The 13,707-nt window shown below is 44.5% G+C and overlaps 1 protein-coding gene across 2 annotated transcripts; it reads right to left on the reverse strand.

Moving 5' to 3' along the window:
* Positions 1 to 234: 234 nt before the first annotated feature.
* Positions 235 to 13,012, reverse strand: Slc20a1 (solute carrier family 20 member 1). 2 transcript variants are annotated; one of them, XM_028754353.1, is made up of 11 exons: positions 12,792 to 13,012; positions 11,741 to 12,354; positions 11,468 to 11,608; positions 11,200 to 11,285; positions 7,513 to 7,609; positions 5,256 to 5,375; positions 3,883 to 4,149; positions 3,220 to 3,778; positions 2,587 to 2,772; positions 1,835 to 1,919; positions 235 to 1,162 (listed from the first exon to the last, which is right to left on the reverse strand). In XM_028754353.1, the coding sequence occupies exons 2-11, from the start codon at positions 12,084 to 12,086 to the stop codon at positions 1,001 to 1,003; spliced, it is 2,049 nt and encodes a 682-aa protein (XP_028610186.1). In that variant the 5' UTR covers positions 12,087 to 12,354; positions 12,792 to 13,012; the 3' UTR covers positions 235 to 1,000. The 2 variants fall into 2 exon arrangements, with proteins under 2 accessions (XP_028610186.1, XP_028610190.1); XM_028754357.1 differs by lacking the exons at positions 235 to 1,162; positions 1,835 to 1,919; positions 2,587 to 2,772; positions 3,220 to 3,778; positions 3,883 to 4,149 and having other exon boundaries at positions 5,278 to 7,422.
* Positions 13,013 to 13,707: the final 695 nt, after the last annotated feature.

Genomic DNA, 13,707 nt, shown 5'->3' on the forward strand with positions numbered 1-13,707 from the left:
TATAATACTTTGAAACTAAAAATGTCAAAAAGCATTGTCAGTAGTTCTCAGGATAGAAGCCATCAACATCAAGTTGTTCTGTGGGGCAACATCAGGGGATCAGAGAAGACAGAGTGAGGAGCTTGAACTGGGATAGCACCTTCATTTGGGAAGGTACACACATCCTAAGAATGTCATAAGGCTGAAAGATCAGGACTCTGAGGACTCAATAAAAACAAAAAGCACAAGAACAAATTTTCTAAAAACTGTAGGCTTTTTATTCAGTTAAGAGGTAGACAGATGAACATGGAAGGCTGTCCCATTGAATTTGCCCAAAGTTCACATTCCAATTCATTCACCCATCCCACACTGCCACAATCTCAAAAGAATAACCACAACCGCCAGGAGGCTTTGTCTTCCTACTTCTTAGCAACTTGTCCTCGAACTGTTTGCAAAGAAGTTACTACAAACTTTATTTTCACTGTGCCAAATATTCTCGGCCCTCTAAGAAGTTGTCACATGTCAACAGAACCTGCCACTAGTGACAGGGAGCAGAGTGTCGTGACTATTTCTATGAGAGACTACGAGGGAAGCTTCAGTTACATGTTTGTTAAGTCCCTGTGCATGTTGGGGAAGAAGCTGGTGAGGCCAACAACGCAGTATATGCCATCAAATGGCTCTGCCTGGCTGTTTAGAAAGAACCCACATAAGTTATCTCACAGACAACATTAAAACATAATGGAATTGATGCCTGATACAAAAGTAGAGAAATATATACAGGAATTCATAGCCCAGGAGAGAAAAGGGACCTTAGAATGAATCAATGGAAACCTGGCTATTTTACATAGCTAATTTTGAGATAAGTCATATTTAGCACAAAAGCAATTATAGTGTAAATTACACTTCCTTCCCACGGCTGCTTTAAAACCCTTGTCTGTCTTCAGCAACACTGTGAGCATTCTTTTAGGAACAGGAATGTGCCCGTTGGTCACAGACACTGATACAACTTTTGACCTCAGCTTCACACTTGCAGAATGATGTACTTGAACACTGCCATGATAGCGGCACTGATGACCCCAGAAATGGGGACTGTGACAAACCAGGCCATAAAAATGTTACGAAACAGTCGCCAGTCAACAGCCTTCTTTGATCGGAGCCAGCCAACAGACACAACAGAGCCCACCTAGGAGAGAAACAGACCAGACATTACTCAGCAAAAAGACACCTGGGACAGCAACGCAGACAAGTGATGAGCCCAGCTCCATAGATGCAGTTTGTCTGGAGAAAGACACGGTTGTTCTCACTGTTGTCCAAACAGGATTGAACTTGCGATCCTCCTACTTCAGAATCCCAAGAGGTGAAATTACAGGTATGTGACATAAGCCAGAAGCTAACTTCTAACAAGCTAAAATTACCCATGGCCAGGCGAAGGTGATATAAATATTCAACCATTAAATCTGTTGCTAAATGTGCTAAAATGTGACAAGACTCCTTTTTGTAAGTTAAATTTCTGATTTCCCAACAACCACCCTAGCAGAAAGAATGACTTGGCAGGCCCCAGCCTGGACCAGATTCAGCTCTTCCAAAGAAGTCGGTTTCTTCTTTATTCAACAACTATGTTATACATTCATCAAGCAACTTCTTAAAAGTTCAGTGTCAGTACGACAGGCCCAAGAGGCCCTGTGTATATGCTTTCACCAGAAGTCCACCCTTACAAATAAATAAGCCCCACAGACGTGCTAAACAGTATATTTATTACCACAAGTAGTAGGAGCCTGCCCAGATCCATCTTAACAGTGGACACGCCCAAGCTACTGATGGGCTTCGAGGCCCACAACGTCCCCATTCCACTTACTTTACAATGAGTTGTGCTGATGGGAAGGCCAATGTTTGATGCGATGACCACAGTGAAGGCAGATGCCAGCTCAATACTAAAACCACTGTTGATACAAAGAGATGCTTGTGAACAATCCAGGGTTTCCTGAAAACCCAGCACTAATGTAACTAGGTCTAATCTTGCTTTGTTCTATTCAGTGTCAAAACTGATCACTGCCTCTAACCCCAAAAACCTACTTAAATGGGCCAAGATCCTAACATCTGAGGAGTAAGTACTTCTGGAATGATATTATTTAAAAAGCTGGGACATGCCTGGTGACACACGCCTTTAATGCTAACACTTGGAAAGCAGAGGCAGACGAATTTCTGGGTTTGAGGCCAGTTTGCTCTATATAGTGAATTCCAGGCCAGCCAAGACAGAGAGACCCTGTCTCAAAAAGCAAGCAAGCAAACAAACAAAAAAAAAATTGGAACTTTTATTCTCAATAAAGTATAAGGTTTTAGCTCCCAAATCAAAGCCATGTATATATATTATTTACTCCACTACACGTTTCTCAGCAAATTCAAATTACATGATCACTGGAGCTGAGCAGATTGACAAAAAATGTTTACAAGTCAGACGGTAAGTGCAGCAGAAAATGTTCAGATCAATTGTGAGAATAACAGCAGCAACTGCCACACACTCCTTCAGCTAGAGACCCATGTGCTACCCTCCACACAACATCTCTTGACAAGTTTAAGCTCTACCTAACACGTGATTCATCTGCTTACCTGGAGGGTGTGATTGGTGTCAGGTCCTTCCCCATAGTCTGGATAACTCTTCTTCCCCAAACCCACAGACCCATGCAAATGCCAACACCACCATAAAGCAGAAGCCATATGGGTGTTGCTGCTTTTGTAGAGACATCTCTCGTTTCATAAACAAGATACAGAGCAACCAGAGGGCCAATAGCATTGCTGGAAGAAGAAAGGGGACAGTGGTGACTTCTTAGGCAGAACCACTTCTTGTCAAGACCCAATCTGTTAGGTGACTGACCAGTGTCACTTAGCTAACTATCGTACAGAAGCCCAACACTGCTGCTATGACAGAAGGTCTGTGTAACTGGTGGTCTCTTTCACAGGTAGCTTAGAGCAAGTCGCAGGCAATGAAGCTTACTGGCCAGAGAAACAAGTCTAATACTAACCCCTAGGTCCACTCTCAGGGCTGTCCGTGATTTTAAGCTTTTCATCACTGAAGTCCCAATTTAGCAGACTCATTCCCATCTGTTTATCTTGTCTTAGAAATAAAGCTAAAATCATTCTTATAATCAAAACCAATTTCCTGTTGCTTCGTCCTGTCTAGGTGACTCAGTGTCCCCCAGAGGTAGAGCAGTACACACGGGAGGGTAAGTCATGTGGACTAACCTGACGTCATTACCACCATGGGCAAATGACCCAAAGCAGGCTGTAAGGATCTGCAGAAACTGGAAGAGGAGGGACACTTCAGGCTTATCCTGGTCATACCATTCTTCAAGAGAGCCACTGCTTCCTTTTCTGTCACCCAGACCCATCTCAGCCTTCACACTCATGTCCATCTCAGACTCGGAGTGAAGGTCAGACACTGCATTGCAGTAACTGGTGTAACTGTCCATTCGAATCCGCTTCTTGGTATCTGCATTAGGCCATGTCAGTGTCTCCATTTCGTCTCCCTTTTGTTCACCTTCTTTGGCACGGAATGAATCCAGGGGCATGCCACATATTGCCATAGTGTAGGAAGTATAGCTGTTGTTGCGTCTCAAGGGCTTGTCCCCAGAGTCTCCCATGCAGTCTCCCACTTTGGCCAGATGTAACTTATGGAGCAGCTCTTTGTACAAGCCAGAATCCTTGTGCACAGTGTGATACTGATAGTGGCCACTGGAGTTGATCTGGTTGCTGACAGTTTGACTGAACTGAACAAGGTTCCCATTAGGCAACTGCACTGCACCTAGCCAAGACCAAAAGGACAACATTCAATGCAAAGTACATCAGCCAGAATAGCAGCCTTTCCATTACCACAGGGTGCTAGAAAACCCTGGGAAGTTAACTCACCATTGATGGTGCTATCTATGCTGGTCTCCTCCTTCAGGTCCATGGGAAGCCGCTCTCGCTCCGGAGCTTCCTCCAGGTCACCAAGTTTGAATGACACTGTTCTTTCCTCCACCACAGCCCGGAGTGGCCCAGTGGTACACACTACCTCAGACACAGGATTCCTATTCTCAACATCCCCAGGAGCCATCTTTGTTTCTTCATGGTCTTCTTTTAAGTTGCTCTTCTTTTCCATTAAGGGACTTTCAGAGGGACTAGACTTTACTTCTCCTAAAAAATAAAGGGGATTTTTGACTTAACAATAGTACTTTGCCCCACATTCCTTTCTATCCACCCCTGAAACCCATCTCAAAATAACAGATGTAAATTCTAGTCAAAATCCAAGCTAACACTGTTGCTCTCTTTATTACTTCAGGAATTCATCTTTCCATTGGGAGGGACAAGGCAGCCATGCAGGAACACACTGTCTGCTTGGAGAAATGGGGGCTGACAAACTGCTGTGAATTGCCTGATATTAAGTATTTTAGAATTCTAGTCCATTTCTGGCTTTTTATTTTTATAATTACAAGTATAAAACCATCTTTAGCTCTTGGTCATGAAATGGGAGCTCAAGCCCAGCAGCTGACTAAAGAGTTAGTCTGCTCTGAGGAATCTCTTAACTCTTAGGTCAAGAGTACAGACAATTGAGCTGTAACCATCATGCCTAAACACTTCCATACCCGACAGCCAGGCAGTATTTCTGCCTACCAGGCCAGCTCAACATGGTCACCTACTGGCTCAGACACCTCACACTAGTATAGCATTAAAGTAAGATTTGTCTCTCCTTCCAGACTGAGACAAAAATGAGGTCAGAGTCCTGAAAGCCTCATTCCCACTGCGTGGCGCACAGCTGACTAGCACAGAGCTCTGGGCGGTTCCTCAGAACTGCAGTGACACAGCATTCCTCTAATGCTGCTGCAGTCTATACATTCCTATCCTGCTGTGCATCCACAAACTAACATTCCACACACGGACTAGGATCCTACTAAACTATCTTAACCACTAAAAAAGATACAAAGACTAGCACCAAAAAAACCTTAATTGGTATTTAATTATACCACAAAAACATCCTTCAATGACTTAAGAGATATCTAAAAGTGTTTCTTCTCCATGTGTTACAGCTCTAGCACAAGGATAATGTGACAAGTGTGTCTGCATTACACAATATATATGTGTACACACACTGCCACACAACCATCTAAGTTGAGTATATAAAGGTAGCTGAGGCAAATGCTTCCTCTAATCCAAAATAGTGTACTCTTATAGATAAGGGAAAGAGAGGGAGAGGAAGGGAAGAGTAGAGGGAGAGGGGAACACTATTAAACTGTATTACTTACGTTCAATTTTTCTCTTCATCTTGGGACATACAAAGAACCAGACGATAAGGGCACAGAAAACTGCACATCCCACCGAGATGAGGATGGTACCCCACAGAGGAAGTTTGTCAAAGCCCAGCACTACGAGATAAAATGGTGCATCTTGAAAACCCCAGGGCAACAGCCCGCTGCAACAATGTGTAAACCCTCCTGAGGGGAAGGAGGGCTTCCCCAAGCCAGCCCGTCACCGTCACCCGTTACAGCTGCTGTCAATCCAGAGTTTCATCAGGCTACTTGCTATATGGACGGACAATGGAGAAAACCATCTTAGACTCAAGCAACCAGAGCCACTGAAACACTTGCTGGACTCACATGCTAACTTTCTTCACATGCTTGGCCCTACAGATGTAAAGAATCACTACACTAAGGACCTGTAGCTATAAAACCAATCAAAGCATCCCTTTCTTCACCCAGCTCCTCATCCTAACTGCTCCATATTACACTTACATATGATTTATTTTAATGTCAAAAAGGAAAGTGTCTCAAGTCAGTGTCATGCTGCTGTGGAAAGTTACTACATTCACTGTACCAGGCAGCCTTTGGGGAAACTGATTCTGCAAAAGCATCATCAAGCTAGCAGAAAACAGGGCTATTAACTATGGGAAGACACTTGCTTAAATACTTTCACAAAAAACAAGTTTAGTGGTAGTTCAGTAACAAGGCAGAGAGACTTGTTCTCCAATACTTTTCCCTTGGCTTAACAACCTCAGGATCAGCAGTGCGGGTGAGTGTCAGCTTGTCACTGGTACACAGGCAACCAGGACTGCTGGCCTATCCTAGAGTGGAGACCATTCACAGCACTCAGCCAGTGTCTGAGTGTCCCTTCCCACAGCAGCTAAGTCACCTGTGCTTGTCTCACTTGGTTTTGCTTACTGCATAGTAAGTCACTTATAAAATGGGAACATTACTGTTGCACAAAGCTCTAGATTCCATCTCTAGCACTGTAAGAGACAGAAAATACTAAGAACTAACTAGAATCAAACATAAGTTGAAATCTTTCAGACCTGAAGTTCTTTCTGTCCGCTGGCCTTTTCATTTTAAGTTCTGCTTTCGACTGTGACCAGGTAGTTACGTCACACAAAGTAAAATATTCATGAGGTCTAGTCAGTCTCTATCAGTTTAAATCTGTCTACATTCCAAGTCAAATGGGGGAACGAAAGGACTGGGTTTAAAAGTAACAAAGTCCCTGCATCAAGGCCAATCCCATCGTGTGTTTCTTTACTGACATTTTAAGAATGACAATATGAGAAATACTCTGCGGTTTTGTTCTGCTTGGCGACTTACTACATCATTTCAGTGACAATACTACACAGGTCGTAATCCATGAACCAGAGGTGGAACCAATTTGGAGGCCACAAGCATTAAAATCCCTTAAGAACTGAGAATGAGAGCACACCTACCATGACGATAAATCATTTTGCTACTTTAGTTTTCTCTGTTTATACACAGAGACATGGGGTGCCCTGGGCAGCACAGTCTTTCCTCTTCCCGTGGAATGGTCAGAGGAATGAGTGTAGTGAACGCCTAAGGTCCTACATAGTTAAGAACCAGCAAGTCAAATGAGCCTGGATGTCAGAACTGTACTGTTCTGCCTCACAAGTTCCAACCTATCAATCTCCCAGTTGAAAACGAATCCTTGCCTTCCCTTAGTCCCAGTATAAAAGCAACCAACACCTTTATATTCCTCAAATGCTTTCTCTTAGCTGTGGAAATTCTCTTCCAAGTGTAATCAGACCAGGTGTTATGCATCCCAACTCTTCTCATTCAAGTCAATTCATGGGCGCAAACTGAGAACTGAGAAACTGAAATGGCTTCAAACTGGGAAAGAAAGGAGACCTCTAAACAACCAGTCCTAAATGGCTGATTATTGAGGAACTAATTTAACTAACGACTCTTCAGTAGTTGAGGCCAGTATCATTTCCAGCATTTTTAGCATAGATACAAGAAAGGGAGGGAGAAGGTCATATTATCAGTGGATCCTGTGAAGACTAAGGAGGAAAGGTCGGTAGTGATTTAGAATCTGAGCAGGTCTCTTTGGTTGAAAACCTATCTAGGTTAACTCAGCATACACTAGCCTGCAGCCTTCTGAAATGGGTGCAGGCCAGCCACCTTCTAGGAGATTTCAGCCCTGTAAAGCAAAAAGGGGTAAATTGGGCATTTAATGAAAGTTTTGTAAATAACCTTAAATTCACATTTAAATATCTTGATTTGTACTTACACGGTGCTCCAGTATACATAATGGAAAAGAGGTTGATTCCAATTGTGCAGGCATAAAAAACTGGTAAAGCTCGTAAGCCATTAGGAACTGGATCTGCCTGTAAAACATTAAGATCAGTATCTTAGAAGTTATAAATGTAGATCTATTTCCAGAGCACCCTGTGGCAAGACAAACTAGGGAACCATGGTGCTAGGTACAGCCTCCCCCCATAATTTCTACAAAGCCAATTGGGCTTTGTCCTACTTTTGCTACCTAAGAAAGCTAATGCCACCTTCCATCCATCGGTGACTTTTTCTCCCTAATCTTAGTAACAAGGATGTAGCCAATATCCCAAATAACCAGTTCCTCTGAGTTATCCAAAGTCCTGTACAGAAGAAAAAAAGACTAAGGTAAAATACTTATTTCCTGATGTCCTGCCTCCTTAAATTAAAAAAATCTGCAGACTAAACACAATCATCTTATCTATATATCTGATCAATGTGGCATAAGGCTTTACCAAAGTGCAAAGTTAAATCAATTGTGAACCTAGCCATCCACTCAGTCTAGTGACTGTCAAGAACTAGACTGTTCAGGGCCCTGAAATAGAGGAGCGAATAGACCAAGTCCCCATTTTCATAGAACTGAGAGTCATTTCCTACCACACAATAATATACTGGGTTGACAAATGCTTTTAAAGGGAAAAATAAAAACAGGCAAGAGGATGTTGACGGGAAGAGACATTTTAATAAAATACGGGAGTGAAATCCATTGGGCTGACATATGTCTCAAGAGTGTGGAAAATGTAAGTCACCTATCCACTGGGGGATGGGAGGAAGGGGAACAGGCAGGGGTATAAGCAAGTACAAAGACCCCAAGGCAAAGCTGTGAAATATTTAAGAATTACCAACGGTCACTGTGACTGAAAATGAAAATACTTCCCATGAATGTATTATTGATAACTCCACAGAAAAACTTCTAAGCCAAACATTTAAAAGAATAAGAACACGGGTCTCATCAGGAAGACCAAACCTTCAACACAAAAGTTTACTGCTATCCTAGTCACAATTCCAGCTGAAAATCTTAAGGGTCAGACAGAGGTGAAGACCCAAATGAGATACCAGAGTTCCTGACAATCATTAAGACTTTGGGGGAGGGGGAGCTTAATAATCAGTGAAGTTAAAGGCCCTCATAAAGAACGGCTTTTCAAATGAGTACAGACCCTCACTAAAAGACACTTAATTTTAAGTTTTACCCATTGTTTAGGAGGACACTAACGGTAAGACACCAGATCAAAAGAAACCTACAGAACCATGACTCACCCTGAATAACTAAACAGATCAGGCTACACCTAAAGGCAGGCAAGAGCCTGAGGTGGACAAGCTAATCCAAGGCTTCAAGAACATTCTGTAGGCACTAGGTAGGGCCTCTCGTCAATTTTCAAATGCCATTTATATTTAGTAATTGACCCATCAGGTAAAAAGCACTCTACATACATTTTCTCTACTTGGGGCCTAAAATTAAATATTCCCTGAAGTAGTAGCATAGCTGGGGCCACCGTGGACATGGTGTTATACCAGCACTGGTGTGCTGAAGCAGAAGACCCCCAGATTCAAGGTCAACCTAGGCTAGAGAGGTTTAGTCACAAGATAATAATGTATTTAAAATAAGAGAATATTTTAAAATAAGAGAATAAGAGAATTGGGATAGGTAGGGAATGACTAGCCTTAAGACACCATGAAATACAGACTCAATGGTTTAAAAACAAAAACAAACCACTTCATAACTTCCTAAGAGTCAAGGAAAATGGTAAAATAAGAAAGGTCTCTCCCTTCCAGCCTCCTCCCAGGTCTTCATAGCTAGGCTAGTGATTTTTATTAATTGGTTTTCTCATCATGTAAACTCCTTATCTTTTATAAGTCAACAGACTTCCAGGAACTATTTTAGGCCCAGTATAGGAAGGAATGAGACAGAGAATCTAAAGCTTCAGTTGGAAATGATGTGAATACCTCACTCAGTTACATGGACACAGGAAAGGGTCCCTCATCTGTTACTGAGGGATTAGTAAGCAAGTGTGAGACAGAAGGGAAAACCCTCAAAGTCAGCACTGCATTAAAGCTGGTCCATCAGTCCTGGCCATGCCCATTCCATTCATACTCTTAAGCTGGGAATGGGAGCACACTCTAGTAACTCAAGTACTTGGGAGGTGAATGCAGGAGGATCAGAAGTTCAAGGCCAGCCTGGGCTACATGAGACCATACAAAAGAATTATTAGTTAACATATACAATCTGACATTCCAATAACACAGTAAGAATAAAGATACTTGGCATATATCATCAATGAGAGGTTCTGGGCATTGAGAATCCCCGCCCTCCCTTTGCACCTCTGTTCTCCCTTCCAGAAATCAGTTCTCAGATCTGATACAAGGATGCTCTCCAGAATCAGAATGATCTATTTCTCAATAATCAAAGGGGCCAGAATAAACCTTTATAAAACAGAAACCCAAATAGCATCCTATTAATTATTCTGGTTTTCTGGTATGTCAAGAGATAAATGGCTCTAACAAGAACACTAATACTGAATACTGGTGAGGACTCAAATTACCATATACTACAGATAGGGGCATCAGGGGAGTACATATCATACCTGCTTGCTAGATGAAAGAATACTAAATCTAGAGATTGAGCATCAATGAACTATTTACTCAGTCACACTGTGCTAAGCTAAAGATATTTCTAATGCTCAACATGCTAAACACGTTCTGCCAGACACATAATGTTAAGTATAGTGAATCAGGAAGGAGCCAGGGAAGGGTTTCTATTGAGAAAGACATAAATCGTTCCCCAGAGACTCTGAGAACTAGATCACCAAGTGGGGAGTCTAAACACACACCTTCTGTTAGGATAAAGTACCTATCTCCCCTCACTCAGATTTCTACTGTTTAGGGGAATTTTAAAAGAACTTAACAAAGGACTGTTAAGAACCATTCACCCTAGAAAATAGGACAACTCTGTCTCCTGAGAAAAATTCATTTATTCTTACTGTAATTCAGTCCAGAGTCAACATAATCCCTTGTTGTCTCCATTTTTTTTTTTTTGTGGAGCCAGGATCAGACTTCATGATAAAAGAAATACCACTAGGTCTCTCAAAAGGGATTTTCAAGTAGTCAGGAAATTCAATGGCTTCCTGATTTTTTTAAAAACAAAACAAACAACAGCAACAACAACAACAACAAAAAAACCCCTAACAACCCATCCCTACTCTTTTTACTGAGAAAGTGGAGTCCCTACAAGTAGGCCTCATCAAGGAACTTCTATGTACTTGACAATCAACATGGGGGAGACCAATTTAAGTGGCAATTAGAAAGGATTCTGTGACTTGTTGAACTAAAAGGTTACAATTCCAACTGTCCTGAATGTACTAACCTATACAGACAGAGCCATTTTAAACAAATGTTCTTAGTTTTCACTCCCAGTCCCTTTATTTCTTGGCAGACCATAGAACTACCCAGTTTTTCCTTCCTGAATGCCCTCTAGGGCATTAAAAACTTGCTTCTTTCACAGAACTCCACAACATACAGGAGGCACAGAACAAAGAACTTTTAACTTTCCAAAGCCACATACTTACATACCAGTCACATCTGAGAGAATATCAGTGAGTCTGAACAAGACTGAATGTGACTCATGAAAGGTTGTAAGTAGAAAGGTTACCTTACGGAGGATGAACGCACGAACAAGGAAGAATAAAATTCCAGACATAATACCAGAAAGCAGTGGAGAGATGAACCAAGACATCACTAGAATAGAACACAAAGTAAAGTGTCAAGTCTGGAAAGTAAGGAAACAAGACCCCGAAATGTTAGGTGTTCCATTTCTGATACTCTTCAACTTGCCCATCCATACACCCACTCCACAGACACAGTATTACAGCAGCACACGACAAATAAATAAAACCCAAACCATTTAGAATTAAACATACCAATTTTTATCAGTTCAGACCACTTGACACCTTCTTGCCCCTTTGCCACAAAGGAGAAACCAATGGTTGCACCGACAATACAATGGGTCCCAGAAATAGGGAGCTTCAAAAATGAAGCCACTAGTTGCCACACAGCAGAACCTGAAATAAATATAATTAATCAATTTTTTTTCAGGTAGATGGCAAAACTGTTACATAAGCAGTGCGTTCTCATGGAAAGAAGCGGAAAAAGGTTCAGGACTGGCAAGTACATAAGGTATGACAACAACTTACCAAACATAGCACTGACCGAGCCAGCCATGAGCAGATCTTGAGTTGAGTTGTACATCTCCACATCTATCAAGCCCTTCCGGATGGTTTCACTCACTTTGGCCCCCAGCAAGGCGGAGCCCACAGTTTCGAAGATGCTAGCTAGGATGCAGGCTTGCTTCAGGGTCACTACACCTGAGCCTACAGCTGTACCGAATGAATTTGCTACATCATTGGCTCCCACAGAGAATGCCAAGACAAATGCAATGATGAAGCCCAGGATGAGCATCCATAGATTGTCATACTTCGGTGGAACAGAAGCAGTAACAGCAGCTAGAGTACTAGTAATCGTTGCCACAGTAGATTCCATTCTCTAGTGTAGTGGTTCTTTAAATAATAAGAGAATTACTGAGCGGCTTTCAAGATGTGTAAACGGAATGAGGTATCAAAAATGCTATAATAAATAGTATATATTATATAAAATTAAATACTGTAAACTACGGCACGGAAACCGAGCTGGGGAGTTACTGCTATACGCTGCGTTTGGGCGTCTGTTGTCTGGGGTTTCTTTGGCTCTGGAGGGCTAAAAGCACGGAGCAGAATTCCATGGCGGATTAGAGAAAGGACACAAGTTCATCCTGGGGGGACGAAGTGGGAGAAAATAACAATAGCGGCGCATCCCTGAGAAGAGGACAGCCAGACACTCCGCAGTGCCCCCGCCCGTCACTTCTGCTCTCAATCCCCCGAAAAACGGTGCAAGGTGGGGCACATGGCGATCTCTGTGCTCCCCCACCCCCCAGCCCGTCCCGCCCCGCCCCACGGGTTCTGTTCTGTCTCCGGCCGCTTGCCCGCGCGCGCCCTCCGTGGAAGACCGGAAAAAGGCCATTCCCGCGCGCGCGCCTGCCGAGGACCGCCGAAAAGGCTCGCGGAAGGGTGCGGCGTGGGGAGGCGGGAGACGGACAGCAGCGCAGCGGGATCCTACAGCCCGCAGCCCACACCCGCCCACCAGCTCCCCTCGCCCGGGCCCACTCCAGAGAAGAAAGGACCTTTGCACGGGTGCCGCGCCGCCACTCACCAAAGGAAACTACTGAGGGCCGAACAGAGACCAGAAGAACGAGGCTGAGGCAGGCTCGAGCCACGGTCGCACAACCCAGGACAGCAATACCGGGAACAGCACGAAGGGATTCTCTACCCACTCGAGAAGCAGCCGCGGGCGCCTCAGCAGGCGAGAGAAGAAAACGCGCAGTGCGCGCCGGCGGCCATCATCTAGCGAGCACGCCGCCGGCTCTTATTTATAGCCCGTCCCGCGCCCCACGTGACCTGCCGAGCCTCGCGCCCGCCCGAAGTCCCGCCTCCGATATGACGCAACCACAGGCTGGCCGGGCGCGCCTAGCCGGGTGAGCTGGGCAGCGGCTCTGATTGGCCGGGTTGTTCCCGAGGCCCCGCCCCCAAAGAGGAGCTGGTCCACGTGGGACTGACCGGCCGCCTCCCTGCAGCCTCGCCCTGGTTATCCTGTCTGCGCTGGCCACGCCGGGTGGCTGCGGGCGGGGACTGTGGGGGAGTCTCGCCCAGGCACGCAGGTCCGCACGCGGGGACTCAGAGGCCGCCCCCAAGGTCGTTCCCAGTTTCTCCCACGCGGGCCGGGGTCAGCTCTGTGGCGACGCGGAAGAGCGCGTTTACCGGGACTTGCCCTTGGCCGGACCCGATCTGTTCCTCGCCCAGAGGGGGTGGAGGGATCTCACGTGGCCACCTCGCTCCCGCAGTCACGCATTTGGGTGAAAACGGAAAGATTCAGGAGTCACGAGGACAGGCTTTCGTTCCCAGCTGTGGCACTGCACTGAGGGAGAGCCATGGGTCATTAGTTTCCCCGCGGCGGACTTGCTTTTTAGGAGCCCCGGCTGTGGCGCAGCGGGGAGGATGTTACTTCGGATTCGAATCCTTAACTCATATTTGCTGCAGTGTGTCACCTTGAACAAACCCTAGGCCTCTCA

This window comes from Grammomys surdaster, unplaced genomic scaffold, assembly GCF_004785775.1.
Source record: "Grammomys surdaster isolate TR1022 unplaced genomic scaffold, NIH_TR_1.0 129, whole genome shotgun sequence".
NCBI lineage: Eukaryota > Metazoa > Chordata > Mammalia > Rodentia > Muridae > Grammomys > Grammomys surdaster.